This window comes from Myotis nattereri (genome assembly GCF_964212035.1).
Source record: "Myotis nattereri genome assembly, chromosome: 13".
Lineage (NCBI taxonomy): Eukaryota > Metazoa > Chordata > Mammalia > Chiroptera > Vespertilionidae > Myotis > Myotis nattereri.
In genome coordinates, this window is record NC_138088.1 from 6,721,013 (window position 1) to 6,742,151 (window position 21,139).

At 54.5% G+C, this 21,139-nt stretch overlaps 1 protein-coding gene across 2 annotated transcripts in view; it reads right to left on the reverse strand.

Annotated features, from left to right (window-relative positions):
* The window catches only part of ALOX5 (arachidonate 5-lipoxygenase), a 45,540-nt gene that overhangs the window by 5,618 nt on the left and 18,783 nt on the right, over nucleotides 1-21,139 (reverse strand). For both annotated transcript variants that reach the window (XM_081104722.1, XM_081104723.1), the window contains 7 exons: nucleotides 17,312-17,434; nucleotides 12,038-12,144; nucleotides 11,092-11,264; nucleotides 7,642-7,788; nucleotides 2,551-2,754; nucleotides 1,801-1,887; nucleotides 116-294 (listed from right to left, as the gene is read on the reverse strand). In XM_081104722.1, coding sequence (XP_080960848.1) covers nucleotides 116-294; nucleotides 1,801-1,887; nucleotides 2,551-2,754; nucleotides 7,642-7,788; nucleotides 11,092-11,264; nucleotides 12,038-12,144; nucleotides 17,312-17,434 — 1,020 coding nt within the window. The remainder of the gene's footprint in view (nucleotides 1-115; nucleotides 295-1,800; nucleotides 1,888-2,550; nucleotides 2,755-7,641; nucleotides 7,789-11,091; nucleotides 11,265-12,037; nucleotides 12,145-17,311; nucleotides 17,435-21,139) is intronic.

Below are 21,139 nucleotides of genomic sequence, written 5' to 3' on the forward strand. Positions count from 1 at the left end.
CCCCCCCTCCTCCTCCAGGACCCCCTCCTCCAGGTCCCCTCCTCCTCCAGGCCCCCTCCTCCTCCAGGACCCCCTCCAGCCACACGGAGTGGTCCACAGCCCAGCATGCACTCACGCCCTGATGGCTTCCCACACCAGGAGCCCGTCATCCCGGTAGAAGTAGTAGGGAATGTCCTCCTTGCTGTCCATGCCTCGGGCCTTGATGGCCTCAGGAAAGCACAGCGAGGGGTAGGTCAGATTCTGCATGGCCTTCTGCACCATCTGCACGTGCCCGCCGCCCCCTGTGGCATTGGCCTTGAGCGGGAGGGAGAGAGAGTGCTGTGAGCCGAGGCCAGAGCTCCTCTCCAGCTTCCGGCCCTGGAGCACCAGGAGTAACTAACTGTGCTCAGCTGGGCAGTGGCCAGGCCTGCAGAGGGCCAAAGTGGGAGGGATGTTTAACTCCCAGAAGCCAGGGCAGCCAGTGAGGAGGCTACGGGGAGGAGCCTCTGTGAAAGGGGTTGATGGACGGGTGAGTGGGGAGCCTGGGGGCAGCTGCAGAGGGAGGGCCGGCTCCCACAAGGAGGAGGGCAGCAGGGACAGCTGGCAGATGGGGACACAGGCTGCCCAGAGTCCAAGGAGTGCTCTTGGTGACCCATCTGTGGCTGAGAAAAAGGGGCAGAAGCCAGCCCCCAGGCCCTGCACAAGCTGTGGAGGGCTGTGCTGTGCTCAGGGGAGGGAGGGAGAGAGAGACCTTCTGGGAGGGAGCGCCCTCCTCCCAGCAGCTAAGATAGAGGCACACGTGTTCTCAGGCATGCACACGTGTACACACACACACACACACACACACACACACACGGCTGGGCAGAGGGCCACAGAATCTCCCAAGGAGGGCTCGGGTGCTGGGCGCCAGACATGGGTCCCCGGGGGTGGCTGACCCAAGTGGGGCTGCTCAGAGTTGCCCCCGTGCCATGTGGTCACAGTGTGGAAGCCTGAGCCTGGAGCTAACAGCCACGGCCCCGGCCCTGCCACGGGCAGCCTGTGGGAGAGTGAGGCCAACACAGCTGGAAGAGGGGGGGACTGGAGCCAGTGTGCTTGGGCCTGGGAACTCTGAGCCCCTGTCCATTTCGGTCGGAAGCTCCTGCAACCCTACATGTCCAGGGATATGAGGCAGTACCTCTCCTTTCCAGCTTCCGCTGGTTTGACTTGGGTTTTGTCTTTTGCAACCTAAACAGTGGCTCAACCTTAGGGACCATCTGGCGGCTCACTAATGGGAGGTGGGAAGGAGGGAGGTCAAGGGTGAGCAGAGGGAAGAGAGAATCTGCGCTTGGTAAGGCCATGGGAGGTGTGCATGGGGTCAAAACAGAGTGAGGTGCTGCCTGGGAGAATGTAAGGGACCCATAGGGACCAAGCCACTGGGGAGGAAAATGGGCTGGGAGCGCTGATGGCCGGGAAGGGCAGAGGGTGGGAGGGCGCGGCAGGTCCCTAGTGCCTAAGAGGAGAGGAGTGGGTGCGGGGAGGCAGGGTCTGCACCCACTTGCCCTAGGTGGGGAGGGGATGGTGGGGAGGGACAGGGAGACACGTGGGAGGAAGACCGGGTGGTGCAGTGATGCACTCAGAAAGGGAGAGCTCGCCCAGGCCAGCTGGAAGGAGCTGAGACTGGCACAGAGCCTGGGAGCCCTCTCTGCCCGCCTCCAGCCTCCAACCTCCACCCCCGCGGGGCCTTGGGGCCTGGCCTCCTAGAGGGAACCTGTGCGGGTTTGGGGAAGTGGCTGCCCGCCAGCCTGGGGGCCGCCTTGCGTGGGGCGGGAGGGAAGCGCCCACCTTGTCAAAGAGGCCGTACTGGCAGATGAGCTGCTCCCGGGCCTTGGTGTTGATGGCGATGGTGAACCGCACGTGCGCCACCAGGAGCTGGGGGAGCAGAGGAAGCCTCAGAGGAGGCCCGGCGGGGCCCCTGGCCAGGTTTGCGCCCCTCTGGAGCCCCCAGGGACCCTCGGCACCCCGCGCCCCCCCACCGTCCAGTCCACTGTGGAGGGTGGCACGAGGGCTGGGGGAGGAAGTGCAGGTGGGCCGCGGCCGCCTGATGCAGCAGAGATGCTCAGCGATGGAGACAGTGACAAAGGTGGAAATGACCGACGCGTGTGGAGCTCCTCTCCGCGTCAGGCAGTTCTAAGCTCTAAATGCGGACAGTGACCCTAGGAGGCGGGTGCACTACTTGATCTTCATTATACAGATGGGGAAACTGAGGCAGGTGGGAATATCCTTAGCCTGCAGCCACCCTAACAGTCAGCGCTGACAGGGACAGAGGTGGCGGGGCTGCCACCTGGGCTCAGACTAGGGTCATGGGGATCTCATTTGCCTCTTCAAAGGGGTCTCACCGCCTGGGCCACCCGGATGTCAGGCCCAGGCCCGTGTCCTCAGGGACCAGCAGGCGCTCAGCACGCATTGCCGCCCCCAGAACACTTCTCCAGGACCCTTGTCTGCTGGCCTCCAAGCCAGGCCCCTCCCTCCCTCCTGCCCCTCCACAGCCAGAAACCCTCTCCCCCACCCCCTTGAGGCAGTCGCTTGCTGTACCTTAAAAATGGGGTGCACGGCGGGCAGCTGGCGGTACATGGCGATACCAAACACCTCGGACACCAGGTGTGTGCGCAGGAGGTGGGTGATGGTCTGGTGGATGTGGAAGTCACAGGAGCGCACCCAGATTTTGGCCAGAAGCCAGTCGTATTTTGCATCCGAAGGAAGAAAAATGGGGTTTTCGTCTCCTGGGACTTGGTTGAGCTGGGACATAGAAGAGAGAAAATATGCTTAATCTTTCATCCCAAACCATAGCTCCCGGAAAGCCCGGCTGCTCAGGAAGTTCCAGAGGATTCTGGATTCCTTTTTTAAATTAAATCTTTATTGTTGAAAATATTCCATATTCCCTTTTATTCCCCATTGACCCCTTCTAGCTCGCTCCCCCCTCCCCAGGTCTTCACCACCCTATTGTCTGTGTCCATGGGTTGTGCATATATGCAGACAAGTTCTTTGGTTACTCTCTTCCCACCCACCCACCCCCGCCTTCCCTCTGAGATTCCACAGTCTGTTCCAAGCTACTATGTCTCTGGGTCTTTTTGTTCATCAGTTTATTTTGTTCATTAGATTCTACATATGAGTGAGATCATGTGATACTTGTCTTTCTCTGACTGGCTTATTTCCCTTAGCATAACACTCTCCAGGTCCCTCCATGCTTCTCAAAGGGTAAGAGGTCCTTCTTTGTTACTGCTGCATCGTATTCCACTGTGTAAATGTACCACAGCTTCTTATCCACTCATCTACTGATGGGCCCTTGGGCTGTTTCCAGGTCTTAGCTATTGTAAATTGTGCTGCTCTGAACATAGGGCTGCATACATTCTTTCTGACTGGATTTCTTAAACAGGGACTTTTGAATCCTGGGAGGATCTTGGGGGAGAGCAGGTGGCTCAGGAGGCTTTGTTTCCCGTCTCAGCGACATCGCTTACTACCTGTGGCACCCGGGGCAACTTCCTGAGCCTCTGAGAGCCCCGGTGCCACCACCTGGAATAAGGGGACAGTATCTGCTCAGCTCACAGGGCTATCGGGGGCCGTGAATAAGGGCGTGAAGGCACCAGCCTTCAGTGCTCAGGGCACATGCTGGGTCTTCCCCCGGCCCCCACACCCCTCTTGCCTTTCCCACCGCTCACTCCTTCCTGGTTCCCGCTGCCCTTGGTCTCCTGCAGTCCCTTCCTCTGCTCTCCCCTTAAATGCTCTGTCCCCAGGCTCTGCCTCAGGGCCTGCTCCTGGCTCCCTGCTCGCCCCGGCCGCCTCTGGTTCCCAGGGCTCTTGTCCCTCACGATGCAGTGGCCAGGGCCACTGTCCCTTAGCCCAGACCTCTGGCCAGGGCCTCCCTAGCAGAGTGGTCTCCCTCTGCTGTCTTCCCTATCCAGTTGCTACTCCACACTGGGTCAAGGCGATATTTTTTCTAAAAAGGAAATGTTTCGCCCATTTTTTAAAAACACGCAGCCACCTAACGCCTGAAAAGAACGCCCCTCACTCGCTGGCCTGGCTGCTGACATGGGACCCCTCCCTGCGTCCCCCCCTTCGCCAGGCCACGGGCTCTGAGCTGCGCCATGTCCGTCGTCACGCATCATCACGCTGCTCAGCTTCAGGACCCCTCGGCAGGTGTCATGTGAGTCCTCTTCCAGAGAGGACAGGCTTGGAGGGGGACATTTACCACGACACTGAAGACTGGGGAGTGCATTCCAGCTGCCGGAGCAGGCGAGGGTTGGGCTGAGTGGAGCTTGGCTCACTGGGCGGGCGGCCCTCCCAGCTCAGTGTGGCGTCAGCTGAGTGACCCAGCTGCTTGCCACGCGGGGGCAGCAGCGAGTGGGCGCCTCAAGGTCATACTAAAGGTTTTGGAAGGCCACGTCCCGGCTTCCCTCTCAAAAGCAGCAGTGTCCAATAGAAAAATAATGCAAGCCACAGATAGAATTTTACATTTTCAGGCGTCCACAGTAATAAAAGTAAGAAGAAACAGGTGAAGTTTATGTTAATAATAACATTTTACTTTACCTAATATATCTAAAATATTATCATTCAACATAAAAATAATATAAAATTACTAATGAGATATTTACATTCTTTATATGGGTAATATATTTTATTATTGTTAGCATGCAGTAAAGCTAATGGTGTTTTTGAGGAGTACATTTATTGACACCTTGCTAAATTAACTTACTAATTCTAGTAGCTCTTTAAAAAATTAGAGTCTCTTAGGCTTTCTAAGTCCACCAAAATATAGTTAGTCTTCTCTGTTTTTTTTTTTACATGTTTATTATTTTATTTTCTTGTTTATCACATCCAGGACAATGTTCAATAACAATGGTGATATGATATGATATTCTTGTGTTTTTGTTTTTTTCATTTTTATGGAATTCATTGGGGTGGCCGCGGTTAATGAAATTGTATAGGTGTCAGGTGTATAATTCTGCAGGCACCATCTGCATACTGTAACGCGTGTCCACCACCCAAGCCACGTCTCCTTCCGTCACCCTTATCCCCTTTACCCTCTCCTGCCTCCCTTCCCCCCCTTCCCCCTGGCAATCACCCTCTGCTGTGTGTCTATGAGCTGTTGGTTTTTGCTTAATCCCTTCACTTTCTCACTCAGCCCCCTCCCCTCTGGCAGCCGGCAGTCTGTCCTCTGTTTCCGTTAGTTTAGCTGCTTTGTTCATTAAGCATTCTTGTTTCTGATTTTAATGAATATTTCCTGACTTCATCACATGGAGGTAATTTCTTTCATTATTTTAATTTTAGTTGTGTTACTCCATTTCCTTTCGGTTTCGGTTGGTACAACCAGAATGTTTTCCATGTAGGCGTGTGAATTAGGCCGATACAGAGGCATCTGGGATACATTCGGGTGGTTGTGACAATGGGTCACGTATGACACTGCTGCGTTCGCTCTTCATCGTTGGCATGAACACCGTTGTCAGAGTCTCTCAATCCTGCACCTGTCACGTGGGTGCCCTCGGCTCTTCTGGAGCCTGCCCGCTGCAGCAGGTCTTGCCAGCCGCGCAGCAAAGCCGGGGGCCATGTGCCCGGGGGCTCTGGCAACGTCTGTCTAACGGCGCCTGCAACTCAGCGCTCATCACACGGCCTCTCACCCGTCCAGGCACTGAACCAGCTTTCTAGATGCTTAGCTGGAAATTGGCCTATTTTCTACAACTTCTAGTAATTTGTGTTTTGCTTGGTTTTTACCCATTTCCTCCAGGTTTTCAAGTTTCTTGCCACATCATTACTCTTTTTAAAAATCTGTGATTGCCTTTCTCTTCTGTCCAATCTTGTATATTTTTGCTCTTCTTATTCTTTCATTAGCCTCAGAGGGGCTTTTTCAGAACCAGATTTTGAATGTATTACTCTCTGGCCTTCATTTGCGTGGTTCTTTTTTTTATTATTTTTTTAAAATATATTTTATTGATTTTTTACAGAGAGGAAGGGAGAGGGATAGAAAGTCAGAAACATCGATGAGAGAGACACATCGACCAGCTGCCTCCTGCACACCCCACACTGGGGATATGCCTGCAACCCAGATACATGCCCTTGACCGGAATCAAACCTGGGACCTTTCAGTCCGCAGGCCGACGCTCTATCCACTGAGCCAAACCGGTTACGGCATTTGCGTGGTTCTTTATAGTTTGCAAAGTCTCCATTGTCAGGAGCGGGAAGAGATTCAAGGACATCTCGTGACTTGCCCAAGGTCCATGGCCTGTACGCAAGTGGCAGAGCTGGGCCTCAAGCCAGGCCCCAACCCAGGCCACCCTGAGGGCCCTGGGGCACCGGCTGTGTTGGGGCGCACCAGTGGGAGTGGCCCCGCCTTGCTCTCCTGGCTGCTGATTCCTCTTACATCACCGGTCGCTTACTGGGTGCACAGCGCTTCTCTCTGTGACGGCTGGAACGCCCCCGCAGGAAACGTGCCCTGGGACTGGGGGTCAGGGGAGCACTGACTTGGAGCCAGAAGGCCTGGCCTGAGTCCCAGCTTTGCTTCTGACTGTGTGCACCTGTGCCTCAGTTTCCCTCTCTGAGGTAAACGGTCCCTAGCAATAGTGTCCGCCTACCTTGCAGGGGTATAGTGATGATTACATGACTAGAGGCAGGTCCTTCCTGGAACCCCTGGTGGCTACATGTTTCAGCACGCAGGATTGTTAAGACTTTAGCGGTGCGCATACTTCATTGTGTGACGCCCCTTTCTCCCACCCAGGTCTGGGCACCGTATGTTTTACAATCAAATATATTATGTTCCTGCTGTGACATATGAATTTCACATTGAAAGGGACAAAGCCTTTAATAGCCTCTCCTATTGGTTCAGAGCAAGTTTTGCTACCAACGAATTTGCTGCCAATTTTTAAAAAGCCTAGCAGTGTTAGAACTTTTTAGATTTCAGGACTGAGGATAAGGGATTACAGACCACATGGGTTAACCCTTAGGGGCAGTCCTGGCATGTGGTTAGCACCTGGCAAAATCAGTGGCTATGACGTCTCTAGCCCCAATGTCAGGCTCGGGTCGGCTCAAAGTGCTGTTTGCTGAATGCTTGTCGGCCTGTCCACCATGGGCCCCTGGGCAGCCCACCCCCAGGACCTCTGCCAGGTCCCACCTGCTGTTGTTTCCTGCTGGCTGGACACCAGCTCCCAGTGTCGCAGATGCTGGTGCTGTGAGGAGGCAGAGGGCAGCCAGGAAGGGGAGGGATGAAACTCTACCCCACCCGCCTCCCCCCAGACGGCCCCCAGGCCCTCATGGCTCCTGGCCCAGGCTCGATGCTGCCTCCTGGGGTTCAGTGTGCGGCTCACGTCGCAGCTTCCCCTGCCTGGCCCCTGTTGACACTGTGATTTGGGGCCCTGCCCAGGTTGGGGTGAAGTGTGTTATCCCTGGGCAGGTCTCTGCAGACAGCTCACCCTGCCAGGAATTCCTCAAGTGGGTCTTGGGGAGTGAAGCCCTCCCTGCCCCGTGGACAGCCCTCCCCACGCCTGGCAGGAAGCCCTGGTGCTTGTTTGCTGCCTTAGGAGACGCGGGCAGAGCTGCCCCTGCCCCTGCCCCTGGAGGCTCGAGTGAGCCACCCAAGCTGCCTCCCCGAGCCCTGTCTGCTGAGGGGGAAGCCCAGCAAGGAGGGGCGGGGCCTACCTGGATGGCGATGGGGACCATCTTGTTGACCAGGTTCTTGTACAGCAAGCAGATGGGGGCGGCCAGGAACTGCAGCGTGCAGGGGTCTGTTTTGTTGGCATCGATGCCATCCAGCAGCTCAAAGTCCACGATGAAGATGTTCCCTTGCTGCAGGAGCGAGAGGAAATGTGTCCACATCAGGGTCGGCCAGAGGCGGCCCTGGAGTGAGGCCGGAGGGCGGGACGGCGGCTCCGGGGCCCTGGCTCAGCGGAGGGGTTTGTGGTTCTTCGTGCCCCAGCTCAGGGGCTGCCTCGCGCCAGGAGCTTCAGGCTGCAGAGGCTCCCTCACAAGGTGAGGGCGTGGCAGGGCCCGGCTGCAGTTGCTGTACTGAGGTCTCCTGCTCCTTAAGGAGGACGCGGAAAGGCCGCCCAGGGGGACAGTTTAATGAGAAGAAAGCAGACAGCGTTTAGATCAGTGGTTCTCAACCTGTGGGTCGCGACCCCTTTGGCGGTCGAACGACCCTTTCACAGGGGTCGCCCAAGACCATCCTGCATATCAGATACTTACATACGATTCATAACTGTAGCAACATTACAGTTATGAAGTAGCAACAAAAATAATTTTATGGTTGGGCCACAGCATGAGGAACTGTATTAAAGGGCCAGAAGGTTGAGAACCACTGGTTTAGATGCAATCGGTGAGTCCAATAGCAGAGTGTCCGTGCAGGATTCCAGACACATAAAGTTCACAACCAGGCAAACTCCACTCCGGGTCACCCTCGGGGAGAGCAGGAAAGGGGCGTGTCTTTGGGGGCGGGAGGCTCTGCAGGGGTGGGGTCTACAGAGGCAGGCAGGCATCCACAGGGTCCAGACAGGGCCTTTGGCCGGGGGTGCTCTCCCGGCCCGGAGGAGCTGCAGGGCGGGGGGTCTGCAGGAGTGGTGGGCTCAGTGGCCTGTCGGAGCTGGTGGCGCGGTGGGAAGGGCCACGTGGCGTGAGATCACTGACTGGCTGCTCCTAATGGGCACCCTTCTCTGTAGTTACTCTGCTTCACTGCAGAACAAATGTGCCTGGGGCTTGGGAGGCGGAAAACTGCCCTTATCAGACTATGCTCGACTTGGAGTTTGGGTAGAGGGCAAGCAGCTCTTCTTAAGCCTACCGTGTGTGTGTGTGTGTGTGTGTGTGTGTATGCATGTGCGTGTGTTCATGTGTGTGTGTGCATGTGCATGTGTGTGTGCACGTGTGTGGGTGCGTGTTTCAGGTGTACAGCATAGTGGTTAGACATTGGTATGACTTAGGAAGTGGTCCTGGGATAAGTCTAGAACCGCCTGACACCACAGCTATTATAATAGTTGTAACTGACGGCATTCCCTGTGCGGCCCCTCACCTCCCAGGACCGTCCTGTAATGGCCTTCCTCGTTTCCAGTGAGTGATGGAGTGGGCGGCGGCGGGGGAAGGGGTCGGGTCAGCAGGAGCTTAGGGAAGTGGGTGTGCACGACTCTGCCTGCAGAGGTCGCAGTGGCCACTGCACAGGCCTTCACGAACCCTGGCTGAGGGGCGCCCAGGACCCGAGAGCTCAGAGCCCGGCTACCATCCTCCTCCTCTGTGAACACGACGGGCCCCCTGCCGCGTGGCACCAGCGATGAGCTCTGAGCATCTGCTGTGAGGCATGGGGGCAGGAGTGGGACAGGGTCCGGGGTCATACCCTTGGCCAACCAGGGCAGAGGGGTGTTCCAGGAGCGTGTGTGGCAGGGACCCCTGGAGAAGACGGTGGAGACGGGGGGCTGGTGGGTCACCGGGCTGTCTGGGCTCCTGTGATGGGCTGGACAAGGTCTTTGAGAGCAGATGTGACCATCAGTGAGTACTACATAGGGCACGGCTGCCAATCAAAGCATGAGAGGACCCAGGTTAGTTAATGTGATGGGAGCCAGGAGGCCTGGGAGCCAGGAGGCCTGGGGCTTGGGCCTGCGATGGGGCATTTCTGTTTTCCTGAGCCACCTCCTCTCTGGGCTTCGGTGGAATCCTTCTGGAAGGCGAGGGAGCCAGCCCTGTCTCCCCGTTCTACATTCTAGGACCCCGCTGTGGACATGGGTGCTCTTGCCTGTCCCATGCCCTGTCCTCTCCGTTTGGTCGGCATCCTTGTCTGGGCCTTGGTGATTGCTTCAGGGGATTGAGAGTCGCGCTGTCGGCGACGGGGTGGCTTGTGTGGATGGCTCCAGTCAGTGGTGGCTGTGAGATAACTGCTCAGGACCGAACCACAGCTGAGTGTCCAGACCGTCGCTCATAGGAAAGATGACCATGTGACAAAGATGGGTACCACCCACCTGCCCTGGAGATGGCAGGGACCCGGAGCAGAGGCTGTCCCCTGGGGGGTGCCAGGTGTGCAGAAGGCTGCTCAGTGCCTCCCAGTTCTAGGATTCTCTGCCTTTCGAGGTCCTGAGATGCTCTGATGTGAAGTTTGAAACCTACAGCACTGACTCAAGTTAACACGCCCAGCAATTGATCTACAGGGGGAGCTGCTATGTGCTGCCTGCATGGGGCGTGGGTTGTTGTCAGCCCCCATGTGACCAGGTGGGGTCCGGGGGCCGGGCAGGCTCAGGAAGTGGGGTGGCGGGGACTGCCTGCCCTGGGCGGGGGCCTTTCCTGGGGTGCATCTGGGAAGGCAGCCCTCCAGAGGCAGGTGGGTAGGGTGGGGCTGGCAGATCTGTCCACAGGTGGCGCTAACCATCCCTCTTTGCCTGGGGCCCCAAAGCGAGCTAAGCAAGAAAGATGGGTGACTGGACACAGCAGACCACGAGTCACCTGGGGACCAAGGGCCATTCCTGGGGCTCAGTCCCCAGCAAGGAAGGTGCTGAAGCCGAGTCGCACCAGACCCACCATGGAGGTCGAGACTATGTTTGTCTTGGAACTGAAGAGGGTGGACCCTCAGGTAAAGGCTGGAACAAGGCTGGTGGGGGCGGAGGGGGGAGTGCGGGGGCGAGGGGAGGGCGGGAGGGGTGGGCCAAGGGGCAGAAGCAGATGACACCAACATTTCAAATTAGAAAGTCAAAAAGTCCATGTTTTCTTCTTTGTTTTGTTCTACTGCAGGGTTGCTTCTTTACCAGGTTTCTCACCTTTGCAAGGTGAGTAACAGTGTGATGCCTGGCCCATTACGGGCCCAAGTCAGAGGGAGCTCTGAATTGTTGATATCGACATTGAAAATATTGACATTATGTTCCTAGTCCTGAGCATCACGGAGCCACCTCCCGGTCAGTTCCTCGTCCTGCGTTGGACAAGGCAGACCCATGGACGCCCAGGGGAAGGAAGCAGCTGCCGGGGCATCTCTCACCCTTAGCCCAGCAGAGGGGCCTCAAGGTGAAGGCCTCAGGCCATCAGCGCTGGCCAGCAGGAAGTGGGTTCTGTTGGGGCAGTGTGACCGGGCCATCTAAGCTGGGCCTCCGGCCTGGACACTGTCTGCAGCCAACTAGGTCCTACCTCGACCTCCTGCTCCAAGGTGAGCTGCCGCTCCAGGCTGCACTCCACCATCTCCGTGGTCACCGGGAGCTTCTCGGGCAACTTGGTGCAGCGCTGGATCAACACGGGGTTGCAGCCGTTCAGGAACTGGTAGCCGAACATGAGGTCTTCCTGCCAGTGATTCATGACCCGCTCTGCGGAGGAGAGAAGCGAATCGTGGCACCGCCTGAGATCTCAGGGGGGCAGCTGGGCTCTGCCGGGTCCCCTCTCCCAGGCACTAGAGAGCTGGCTGACCCCGGGCTCCGCCTGCCCACCCCCTGCCCATCACTGGGTCAGGCCGTGACACCTCCTGCCCTCCCTGAGCTGGCCCTTAGAAGTTTCCTGGGCACCCTTTTCTCAAGTACAAAAATAAAAATAGGGTAATGGGATTGCATTAACCTGAAAACTGCACAGCAGGGAAACAGCAGTGTGTAGCAGGCTACAGAATGGGAGGAAGTGTTTGCAAAGCATATATGTATCTGATGAGGGGTTAACATACAAGATACATAAGGGACTCCTACAACTCAACAAACGAAAACGAATAGCTCAATTAAAAAACGGGCAAAGGACTTGAACAGACATTTCTCCAAAGAAGACATACAAATGGCTAGCAGGTATATGAAGAAATGCTCAGTGGCTGGGCCCATCAGGGAATCAAAACCACCTCACACCTGCCAGATGTCTTACACAAAACGAAGCTAAACGAAAGACAACAGTGAGGATGTGGAAACTGGAAGCTCGCGCACTGTTGGTGGGAATACGGAAGGTGCAGCGCCAGGGAACATAGCCCAGTGCAGGTGGCGGCCTGGGCGAGGGCAGGCCTGGGCAGCCGGGCCTGGCAGGCCAGCCTTGCTGGAGCAGGACGGGAGGCCCTTCCCGTTGCCAGGCAGCCTCCCCAGCACCACCAGAGCCCCACAGGCACACTCACCAGAAATAGTGTTGCTGATCTTGACGAAGATTTTTTCGAAGTCGGCGAAGTCACTCCAGGACGACTGGAACATGTGCATGAAGCGGTTGATGAAGAGGTTCTCCATCCTGCACGCAGGGCACAGCGTCGCCGTGAGGGCTGCGGCCTCCCCGCACAGCCCTCACACCCGGGCCGACGGAGCCTCTAGATCCCGCCTGCGCAGCGGGGACGCGTGCCCAGGGCAGCTCCTGCGGAGAGCTCCTTGCAGAAGCAGGACTGAAGCTGGCGCCCGTGTCCCCCATGCTCCCCCCCCTGCACCTCCCGGGTGAGAACTTGGCTGCCTGCCATGGAGGACAGTGTGCGGCGCCTCCAATCCTGTGCGTGCATGCTTCCGTCCACGCATGCATGCTTCCGTCTGCGCTCATGCCTTCATTCATGCTCAGTGCAAGCTTCCAGGGACAGAGGCCAAATTGCCTATGCAGCTGCTCTACCGAGTCTCCTGGATTTTGGGGGGGTTAGCGGTTCAGTTGAGTTTAACCCTTGTTTACTTTCTACTGAACCCTGGCTCTGTGCCTGGTGCTAAGGAGGACAGTCTCGCAGTGCTCATGACACAGGATAGCAAAATAACCCGGGACGGGCGCTTGATGAATTACAAGTGCAGGCTGTGGGCAATACGGAGGGAGCTCTGAGCCATCCTAGGGCTCCTGGAAGAGGCAGGTTTGGGATGGGCCTGGGAAAGGTGGAGAGGAAGTGCGGGGTTTCCCAGGCTTCCCCGCAGAAGCCAAGCAAGGCACAGGTGTGGGGGATCTGCCCGGTGCTCACGGTGACACACTCTGCCTCAGTTTCTCTCTCTGACACACGCATGGCTGAGAGTAACAAGCTGGTACCTGTTCCTCCCCTCTGGCAGTGCTTGCTGCCTATTCCTCCAGTGTTCAGCCTCCTCACGAGCTCGGTCTTTTGTGCGTCCTGACACAAGCAAGGGCCTTTGCACGTGGGGCTTTCCGCTCCTGAGGGTATGGGGTGAGTATACCCTGAAGGCTCCCCCAGCGTGCTCCCACTCCTCCTTCAATTTCACGGAAGCTGCCCCTTCTGCAAACCAGGTTGGCCCTGTGATGCTCTGGGCAGCACTGAAGGAGTTTACATGCAAACGCATCTGCTGCCTTAGCTACAAGGCGGGTCTGCATTCCTCAGCACCAAGCCTGGGCCCCTGGCACCAGAGAGGCCCAGGCAGCATTGAGCATGGTCTGAGGGGGTGGCAGAGGCTGGGGCCATGGGACCATGCCAGAGGTGCTCCTCCAGTGGGATCCCCTTCCCACTCCAACCCAGCAGAGCCAAGCAGAGCCAGCAACCTCCCCACGGAAGCAGCCTGGCGAGGGCCCAGCACCCCCAGGACTGTCTCCCAGGGAGGTGGCTGTCTTTGTCTGAGCATCATCAGGGGAAGGTGTGAGAGTCCCGAGGCCTCCTCAGGCTCTCCCTGGACAGTGGAAGGAAAGGACTGAAGTTTGCGTGTTTGCTCAGAGTGAATCTGGCTTGCAGACTCCAGTTTAGCAAATGCCTTTCTCTGGACTGATTGTCCTGGGAGAGAGGCCTGGGGCCACAAGGCTGGTGACCTCTGTGAGCCTCCATCCTCCTCAAGCTGCCTGCGGGTTATTGTGATGCTGTGATGCCCAGAGGTGCTGGAGCACAGCAGGGCAGTGGCGGCCACACACAGTAGGCTTAGCATCTCAAAGCTAGGGAATAAGGCTGGCAGCATCCTTCAGTCCATGGCCGGAATCATCACGTTTATCCCAGCCCCTCATAGGGCAGGAAGAGCTCTGAACCCATGTTTGTCCTACACCCTTTCTTGTCCTACACCCATGCTTGTCCTACACCCATGCTCGCCCTACACCCATGCTCGCCCTACACCCATGCTCGTCCTACACCCATGCTTGTCCTACACCCATGCTTGTCCTACACCCATGCTCGCCCTACACCCATGCTTGTCCTACACCCATGCTCGCCCTACACCCATGCTCGCCCTACACCCATGCTTGTCCTACACCCATGCTTGTCCTACACCCATGCTTGTCCTACACCCATGCTCGCCCTACACCCATGCTCGCCCTACACCCATGCTTTTCCTACACCTATGCTGTCCTACACCCATGTTTGTCCTACACCCTTTCTTGTCTGACACCCATACTTGTTGCAGCCTCCACTCCAGTAGGCAGGCTGCTGAGGCCCAAGAAGGCCTTAGCACTTCCCTCACCACCTTCTTCTAGCTTCCCTGTTAGTAAATCTCTGGGTACAGAAGCCCTTGTTAAGCTAGAAGAACAAATCTCCCTTGGCACCCAGTGTCAGTCTGAGTGTGGAAAGGACATGTTCCTGGGAAGGAGAGGCCTGTCCAAGTCCCTACAGTCCCCACTGCCCTGAGGTTGGCCTAGTGCCAGATGGTGCCCGGAAAGAGGTGCTGGACACTGCACCCTGTGGGGAGCCAGGGGTGAGTCACAGTCCACAGTCCAGCCGCTCCCCCTGGGAGTGGTCACAGCCTGTCCAGCTGGGCCCTGAACTGGGAACAGGGTGGGCGTGCCCGTGCTCAGCGGAAGCTTCAGATCCAGGAAGAAGGGGAGTTAGGAGGAAAACATTTGCATGGCCTCAGGAGATAAATATTTCTATGTACTTACAGGCAACTTGATACAAGGGACTTAAAGTTCTGTTATTGCGAAAAGAGGAAGCTGCGCCAAGAGAGGGCACCCAGCTTGTTCGAGGCCACACAGCCAGGTCACAGCATGGCCAGGTAATGCACAGCCAAGTGGATACCTACACCGAGCTGCTGGCCGGGCCTGGGCAGGCAGGAGCTCTTGTTTCCTCTACTCCCCCTGCTCCTTCCCTTCTAACAGCTTCTTCATTTTCCATTTCGGTTTTGCTGTTTGGGGGGGCGGGGGAGGAGGCAGGGCAGGGCGTAAAGCTTACTGAAGGCTGGCCTTGCCCCAGGCAGAGCAGGTGGCTCGGAGGAAACGGGTCACTGCAGTTACTCTGCAGTTACTCGGAAGCGCTGTGGAAACCAGCTGCCCAGAGGCAGAGGCCCAGTCTGGAAAGCCGTTTGGTGACCTCAGCCACGAGTTCCAATTCTGCATAGTCAGGACTGCGCTTAGCCGTGGGCAGAATGACACGGCTGTGGCATAAGCCTCAGGGCACAGGGCAGGCCCTGGGTCCGTGGATTCTACCAGGAACCTTCAGGGCAGAGTAGGCTGTCAGGCACGGGTTTGGTGCCCTTTCCCCATCAGACCATTAGGGGGTTTAACCACATGATCTTGGGGTCCCCCACCCGTATGCTGGGGTCTGGACAAAAGAGCCCTGGATGGAACCCCAAGCTGGGCTCCCCATCCCAGAGCACCAGAACTGAGAACAGTGCCCACATAACATCTGGCTGAGGAAAGCAGCAGGGTTGCTGTCTGCTAGAGAGAGATAGCTGGAAATTCAGATACCCTCTTAAAGGGCCAACACAAAATTTCGTGAGCAGCCACTCATCTGCCTTTCCAGGAAGGTGACTGGGGTCTGGGTGAGGGAGAAGGTGTCCCTCCAAGGAGCTACCCTACCCATCCAATCTCATCGGATGGGAAACGCATAGTGGGTAGGGGTCCGAACACCCTCATCCTGGCACAAGGCTGGTCCGTGCTCCCAAACTCAGTCACCTTCCTGCACTGCCCTGTTCTGCTGGGAAGGAAGCTCTCTTTCTCCATTTCCCTTAGAGAGGACACTCCCTTATCAGCCTGCTAGCCACCTGCAATCACGCTTCAGACCGCAAACAGTGAGCAGTGAGTAAACACGTAAAATGCTCCTCCTTCGATGCCATCGAGAAATTTCACAACTCACCTGTTTTTGTGAGCAAGGCCAGCCACGCCCGGACTTTGCATATGGTACTCTCTGCCCCAGCATCCTTGCCCCACTTCTCTGTCTGCTTGACCAGGAGCAAGGCCAGGCCAGATGCTCTGCTGTGAGCCTTCCTGGGCCCCATAGTGAGATAACACCAGAGAGGGTGAGGACAAAGGACCCAAACAGACACTTCTCCAAAGCAGACATACAGGTGGCCAGGAGACATATGAGAAAATGCTCAAAGTCACTGATCATCAGGCAGATGCAAATTAAAACGACAATGAGGTATCACCTCACACCTGTCAGAATGGCTGCCATCAACAAATCAACCAATGACAAGTGCTGGTGAGGATGTGGAGAAAAGGGAACCCTAGTACACTGCTGGTGGGAATGCAGACCAGTGGAGCCATTATGGAAAACAGTATGGAATTTCCTCAAGAAATTAAATATGGAAATGCCATTTGACCCAGTGATCCCACTTCTAGGAATATATCCTAAGAAACCCGAAACACCAATCAGAAAGGACATATGCATCTCTAAGCAGCACAATTTACAATAGCTAAGATCTGGAAACAGCCCAAGTGCCCATCAGTAGATGAGTGGATAAAAAGCTGTGGTACATTTACACCATGGAATACTATGCAGCAGTAAAAAAGAAGGATCTCTTATCCTTTGAGACAGCATGGAGGGACCTGGAGAGTATCATGCTGGGTGAAATAAGCCCGTCAGAGAAAGACAAGCATCACATGATCTCACTCACATGTGGAATAAACTGACAAACAAAATAGATCCAGAGACACAGAAGCATGGAACAAAGTGTCGAATCTCAGAGGGAAAGCGGGGTGAGTGGGTGGGTGGGTGGGAAGAGATCAACCAAAGAACTGGTCTGCACATATGCGTAACTTCACAACAATGTGGTGAAGGCCAGGGGTGGGGAGGAGGGGCGGATTATAAGGGGTCAATGGGGGAAAAAAGAGGACATATGTAATACTTTCAACAATAAAGATGAACAAAATAAATAAAAAAAGAAATGCAGAAACTGTATTATTTTCTGCAATAAAATAAAATATTTAATAAAGTGTAAACAAAAAATTTAAAAGTAACTCCAGGGAGTGGGGTGTGGTGGCGGCTCTCACGGCAGAGCCCTGCCCCCTAGGGGAGAGCCTGGAGCTGGCTGTGGAGAGGATGAGACATGGGAAGGGCCGGGCATTCCAATCAAAGGGCCCGCTCTGGGCTGAAACAGCTTCGTTTGGTGTGGAAAGTCTTCCGGTTGTAACTTTTCATACAGGGTGCTCTGTGACTGTGCGTCGTGAGCCCACTCTATGACCAAGACCCCAGCGAAGGCATTGGGAAGAGATGCCGGGCTGAGCTGCTCCCTCATCCCCTGCAGCCCTGGCCACGGAGGAGCTGCCCGATGTCCGGGAGCCCGCCCAGACTTACGCTTTCGAGTAGTTCAGAACGAAGTCCACGCCTTTCTCACTATCAAACTGGATGTCGCGAGGCAAATCCCTGTGGCACTTGGCGTCGATACTCAAGGGGAACCCAGGGTTCCATTCCATCCACCTGACAGGAGAAAGGAGAAGAACGCGGAGTAAGCGCCTCAGCATGAGACTGCCCCTGTGCCTGAGCACGTGCCCACCCCAGGCCAACACATGACAGCAAGGTACTGCACCCCTCCCCCGGTCCCCGCAGCCACTGTGCTGAGCATCACCTGGGGGGCTGAGGCCCTGAACCCGAGACTGCGCTTACAGCCAGGGGCAGCGAATGGTAGGCCTGCACACTGTGTAAAGGGGTTGAAAGAAAACATCAGAAGAGGGGGCACTGAGCAGCGAGGCCTCCCAGTGCTCTCCCTGGCACAGAGCGGCCTTGGTGGGCACCTGTGGCTGCCTGCCAGGCCTGACCTGGGCGTCCACGGTCCCACCAGCGGCTCAGTGCACCCTGAACTGCGTGCGGTGGTCACAGTGGTGAAGGTTGCGTGGTAGGTAGGTTCGGCGGTGGTGGGTGGCTAGGTGAGCCTGCCGCCCCCACGGGCACAGAGAGCTGCCATAGCAGGTGCAGAGATTTTATAATCGAAGCAGGTCCCCTACAACAGGCCATGCACCTTCCCAGCCAATGTTCTCAGATCCCAGTGCCCTTGAAACTTACCCCGCAGCACTGGACGTTTGTGTGGTTTTTTTGAAATTTGACTTTTCTTCTTGTTTATAGAGAAAAACAAAACCTAACAAACAAACCCTATAGTTTCCTCAGGGCAGGGAGCATGATCTTATAGTTATTTAAACCCAGCTCTTCGATTCAGATCCCTAATTCTCCTTCCTTTTACATCTCTCTTATGAGAGGAAAGTAAAACTTGAGGTTTTGGTTATTAAATTCTGAGTCCCTTTTACTGTCACAAAAACCTCTCCTGTTTCTCATGGTGGTGCTGGCCCGGAAGCCTCTCAGAGTCACAGGTACAGAAAGGGCATGCGCTTGCCCCACACCCACCTGCGGTCCCTCTTAGAGCAAACATGTCACAGAGCCTGTTCTGTTTTCTGAATAAGTGCTGGCAGAAAAAGGCTACCTAGATATATACTGATTATTTTTCAAAGTGTTGGAGAAAAGAATGTGTGTGTGTGTGTGTGTGTGTGTGTGTGTGTGTGTGAGAGAGAGAGAGAGAGAGAGAGAGAGAGAGAGAGAGAGAGAGAGGGAGAGAGAGAGAGAGAGAGAGATGGGGGTTGAAAAGGGAGGAGGGAGGATGAAGGGAGAGAGACAAGAGACAGATGCTCCCACAAGCTCACAAGCTTCTGGAAGGAGGGCAGGAGAGTAGGTGGGTGTGGGGCAAGTACATAGCCATTCAGAGGAAATTCATCGAACAAGTTCAGCCAGACAAAATGAAATTAGAATGAACCAAGAAGTTCCTAAATATAGTGAGAGTATTCATCTGAAAACAAGAACAAGTCTAATCTTAAACAAACAAGCAAATAAATAAATAAAAATATCAAAGGTATTTTATCAAAAATCAAGATCCAGAGAGAATGTTCATCATTACTATTATTACTTATTTTGGGGAATTTCAGCCACACAATGAGAACAATGTATCAGTGGTGTAAATCATCCTATATAATAAAATGCTAATATGCAAACTGAATGAATGGCGGAATGACTGGTGGCTATGATGTGCACTGACTACTAGGGGGCAGATGCTCAACGCAGGAGCTGCCCCTGGTGGTCAGTGTGCTCCCACAGGGGGAGTGCTGCTCAGCCAGAAGCCAGGCTCATGACTGGCAAGCACAGTGGCAGTGGCAGGAGCCTCTCCCGCCTCCGTGGCAGCGCTAAAGTTGTCTGACTGATGACTTAGGCCCGCTCCCCATGGGTGTCAGTCAGACATCCCCTGAGGTCTCCCGGACTGCGAGAGGGCACAGGCCAGGCTGAGGGACCGCACTCCCAGTGCACGATTTTGTGCACCAGGCCTCTAGTGGAAAATAAAAGACAAAATTATCATCACTTGAGTAATATGATCAAACAACTAGGTAACTAAAGAGACTCATTAAAATGATGACTGCCAATAGAAGAGTTTAGTAAGGTGTCAATACAAGGTAAACATTTAAAAATGAGTATTTATCTTTATGCAGCAATACTTATTTACAAACAGAAAAACACCGCACTCAGAACTGTGCAAGCTATAGTTTCCAGGCTACAAAGTAACTTGAAAGGAGAAAGAACCGCATGAAGAAAACTGGAAATTCTGTTGAAGGACATCACAGGAGATCTCGACGGGTGGAAGGACACACTGGGTCCTAGGCGGACAGATGGACTGTCACTAAAATGCCAGCACATGACAATCTACGTGTAACCCAGAACAGTTCCCATCATGAGAATCTTTTAAAAAATGGTGAAATAACAAAGCAGTTAGTAACATATATTAGAAAGATATGAAAATAAAAAATGATGCTGGGCTGTGGCATAAAAAAATAAAGCAACACACAAAGTCCAGAAGCAGACCCCCAAGAAAATATGTGACTATAATACCGACGTAGCTAATACTTACTGTGTGCTTTCTATGCGCCAAATACCATTTCTATGTGTTTTCGTGGTTTAACCTATTTAATTCTCTCACAAACCCTGTGAGGCAGGACTATTATTTCGTCCATTTCACAGACTGTGGGGGTTGAGGCACAGAGAGATTCAACAACTTCCATAGGCCACGAGGTCAGGGGCTACAAGTGGGGCTGAGCCCAGGAACTGGCTACGTGGGTGTGGCCCAGGGCGGTAGGGAGGGATGTATTAGGTAATAAATGAGACCGAGACCTTTGGCCCCTACTTCACACCATATGTACAAATACATGGCAGATGAAATAAAGCCCTACAGTTTAAAAAATAACAACAAAATTATAAAAGTAATAGACAAAAATCTAGTATTTATGTAACTTTGGGGTGGGAGGGCCTTCTTAAGCAAGGCAAGAAACCCAACCGTTATACAGGAGAAACAATATGCGTAGTTTAGAAAAGAAAGAACTGAAATCCCTGAGAGAAAAGCCAAGGAGGACGAATGATAACGCTGTGCACAGGCCAGAGGGAAGCCACGCTCCATTCCCTAGGCAGTGCCCAGCGGAGGCGAGGCGGAGAGCCCCAGCTCCCCTTGCAGGGGAAGCAGTGGGTCTCAGGGAGTTGCAGATCGTCAAAATGTAAAAGACCAATGTCACCAACTTTTGGCAAAAGTATGGGTAAAAGCATAGTTTCATAGACAACTGGTGCTACTGAAAATTATTATACAATTTTGGAACATGATTTTTGTATTTCTTTTTTAAAAAGATTTTAAAATTAATTTTTAGAGGGAGAGGGAGGGAGGAGAGAAGGAGAGAGAGAAACGTTGATGTGAGAGAGAAACATCAATAGGCTGCCTCCTGCAGGCCCCTTACCAGGGTCAAGTCCACGACCCTGGCATGTGCAACCTTTCATTGCAAGGGAGACATTCAACCAACTGGGCCACACTGGCCAGGGCTGTCAGTATTTCTTAAAATGAAAATTGCTTTGGGTAGTGGACACACATGCAATCATGTATCATAGACATGTACACTTGAAACCTATATGATCCTGCTGACCAATGTCACCCAAGGAATTTAATAAAAATAAATGTTAAAATGAAAGTGCTGATTCTGGCTACTCATGATGGCAGTGACAGCATCAGTGCCGGAAGCCAATTCCAGCATGTCATAATTTCAAGAGTTTCATCAAAAGGTTGATGGAACTTGGGGACTCAACAGGGTTGAGTCACACATGTAGTCACCTGTT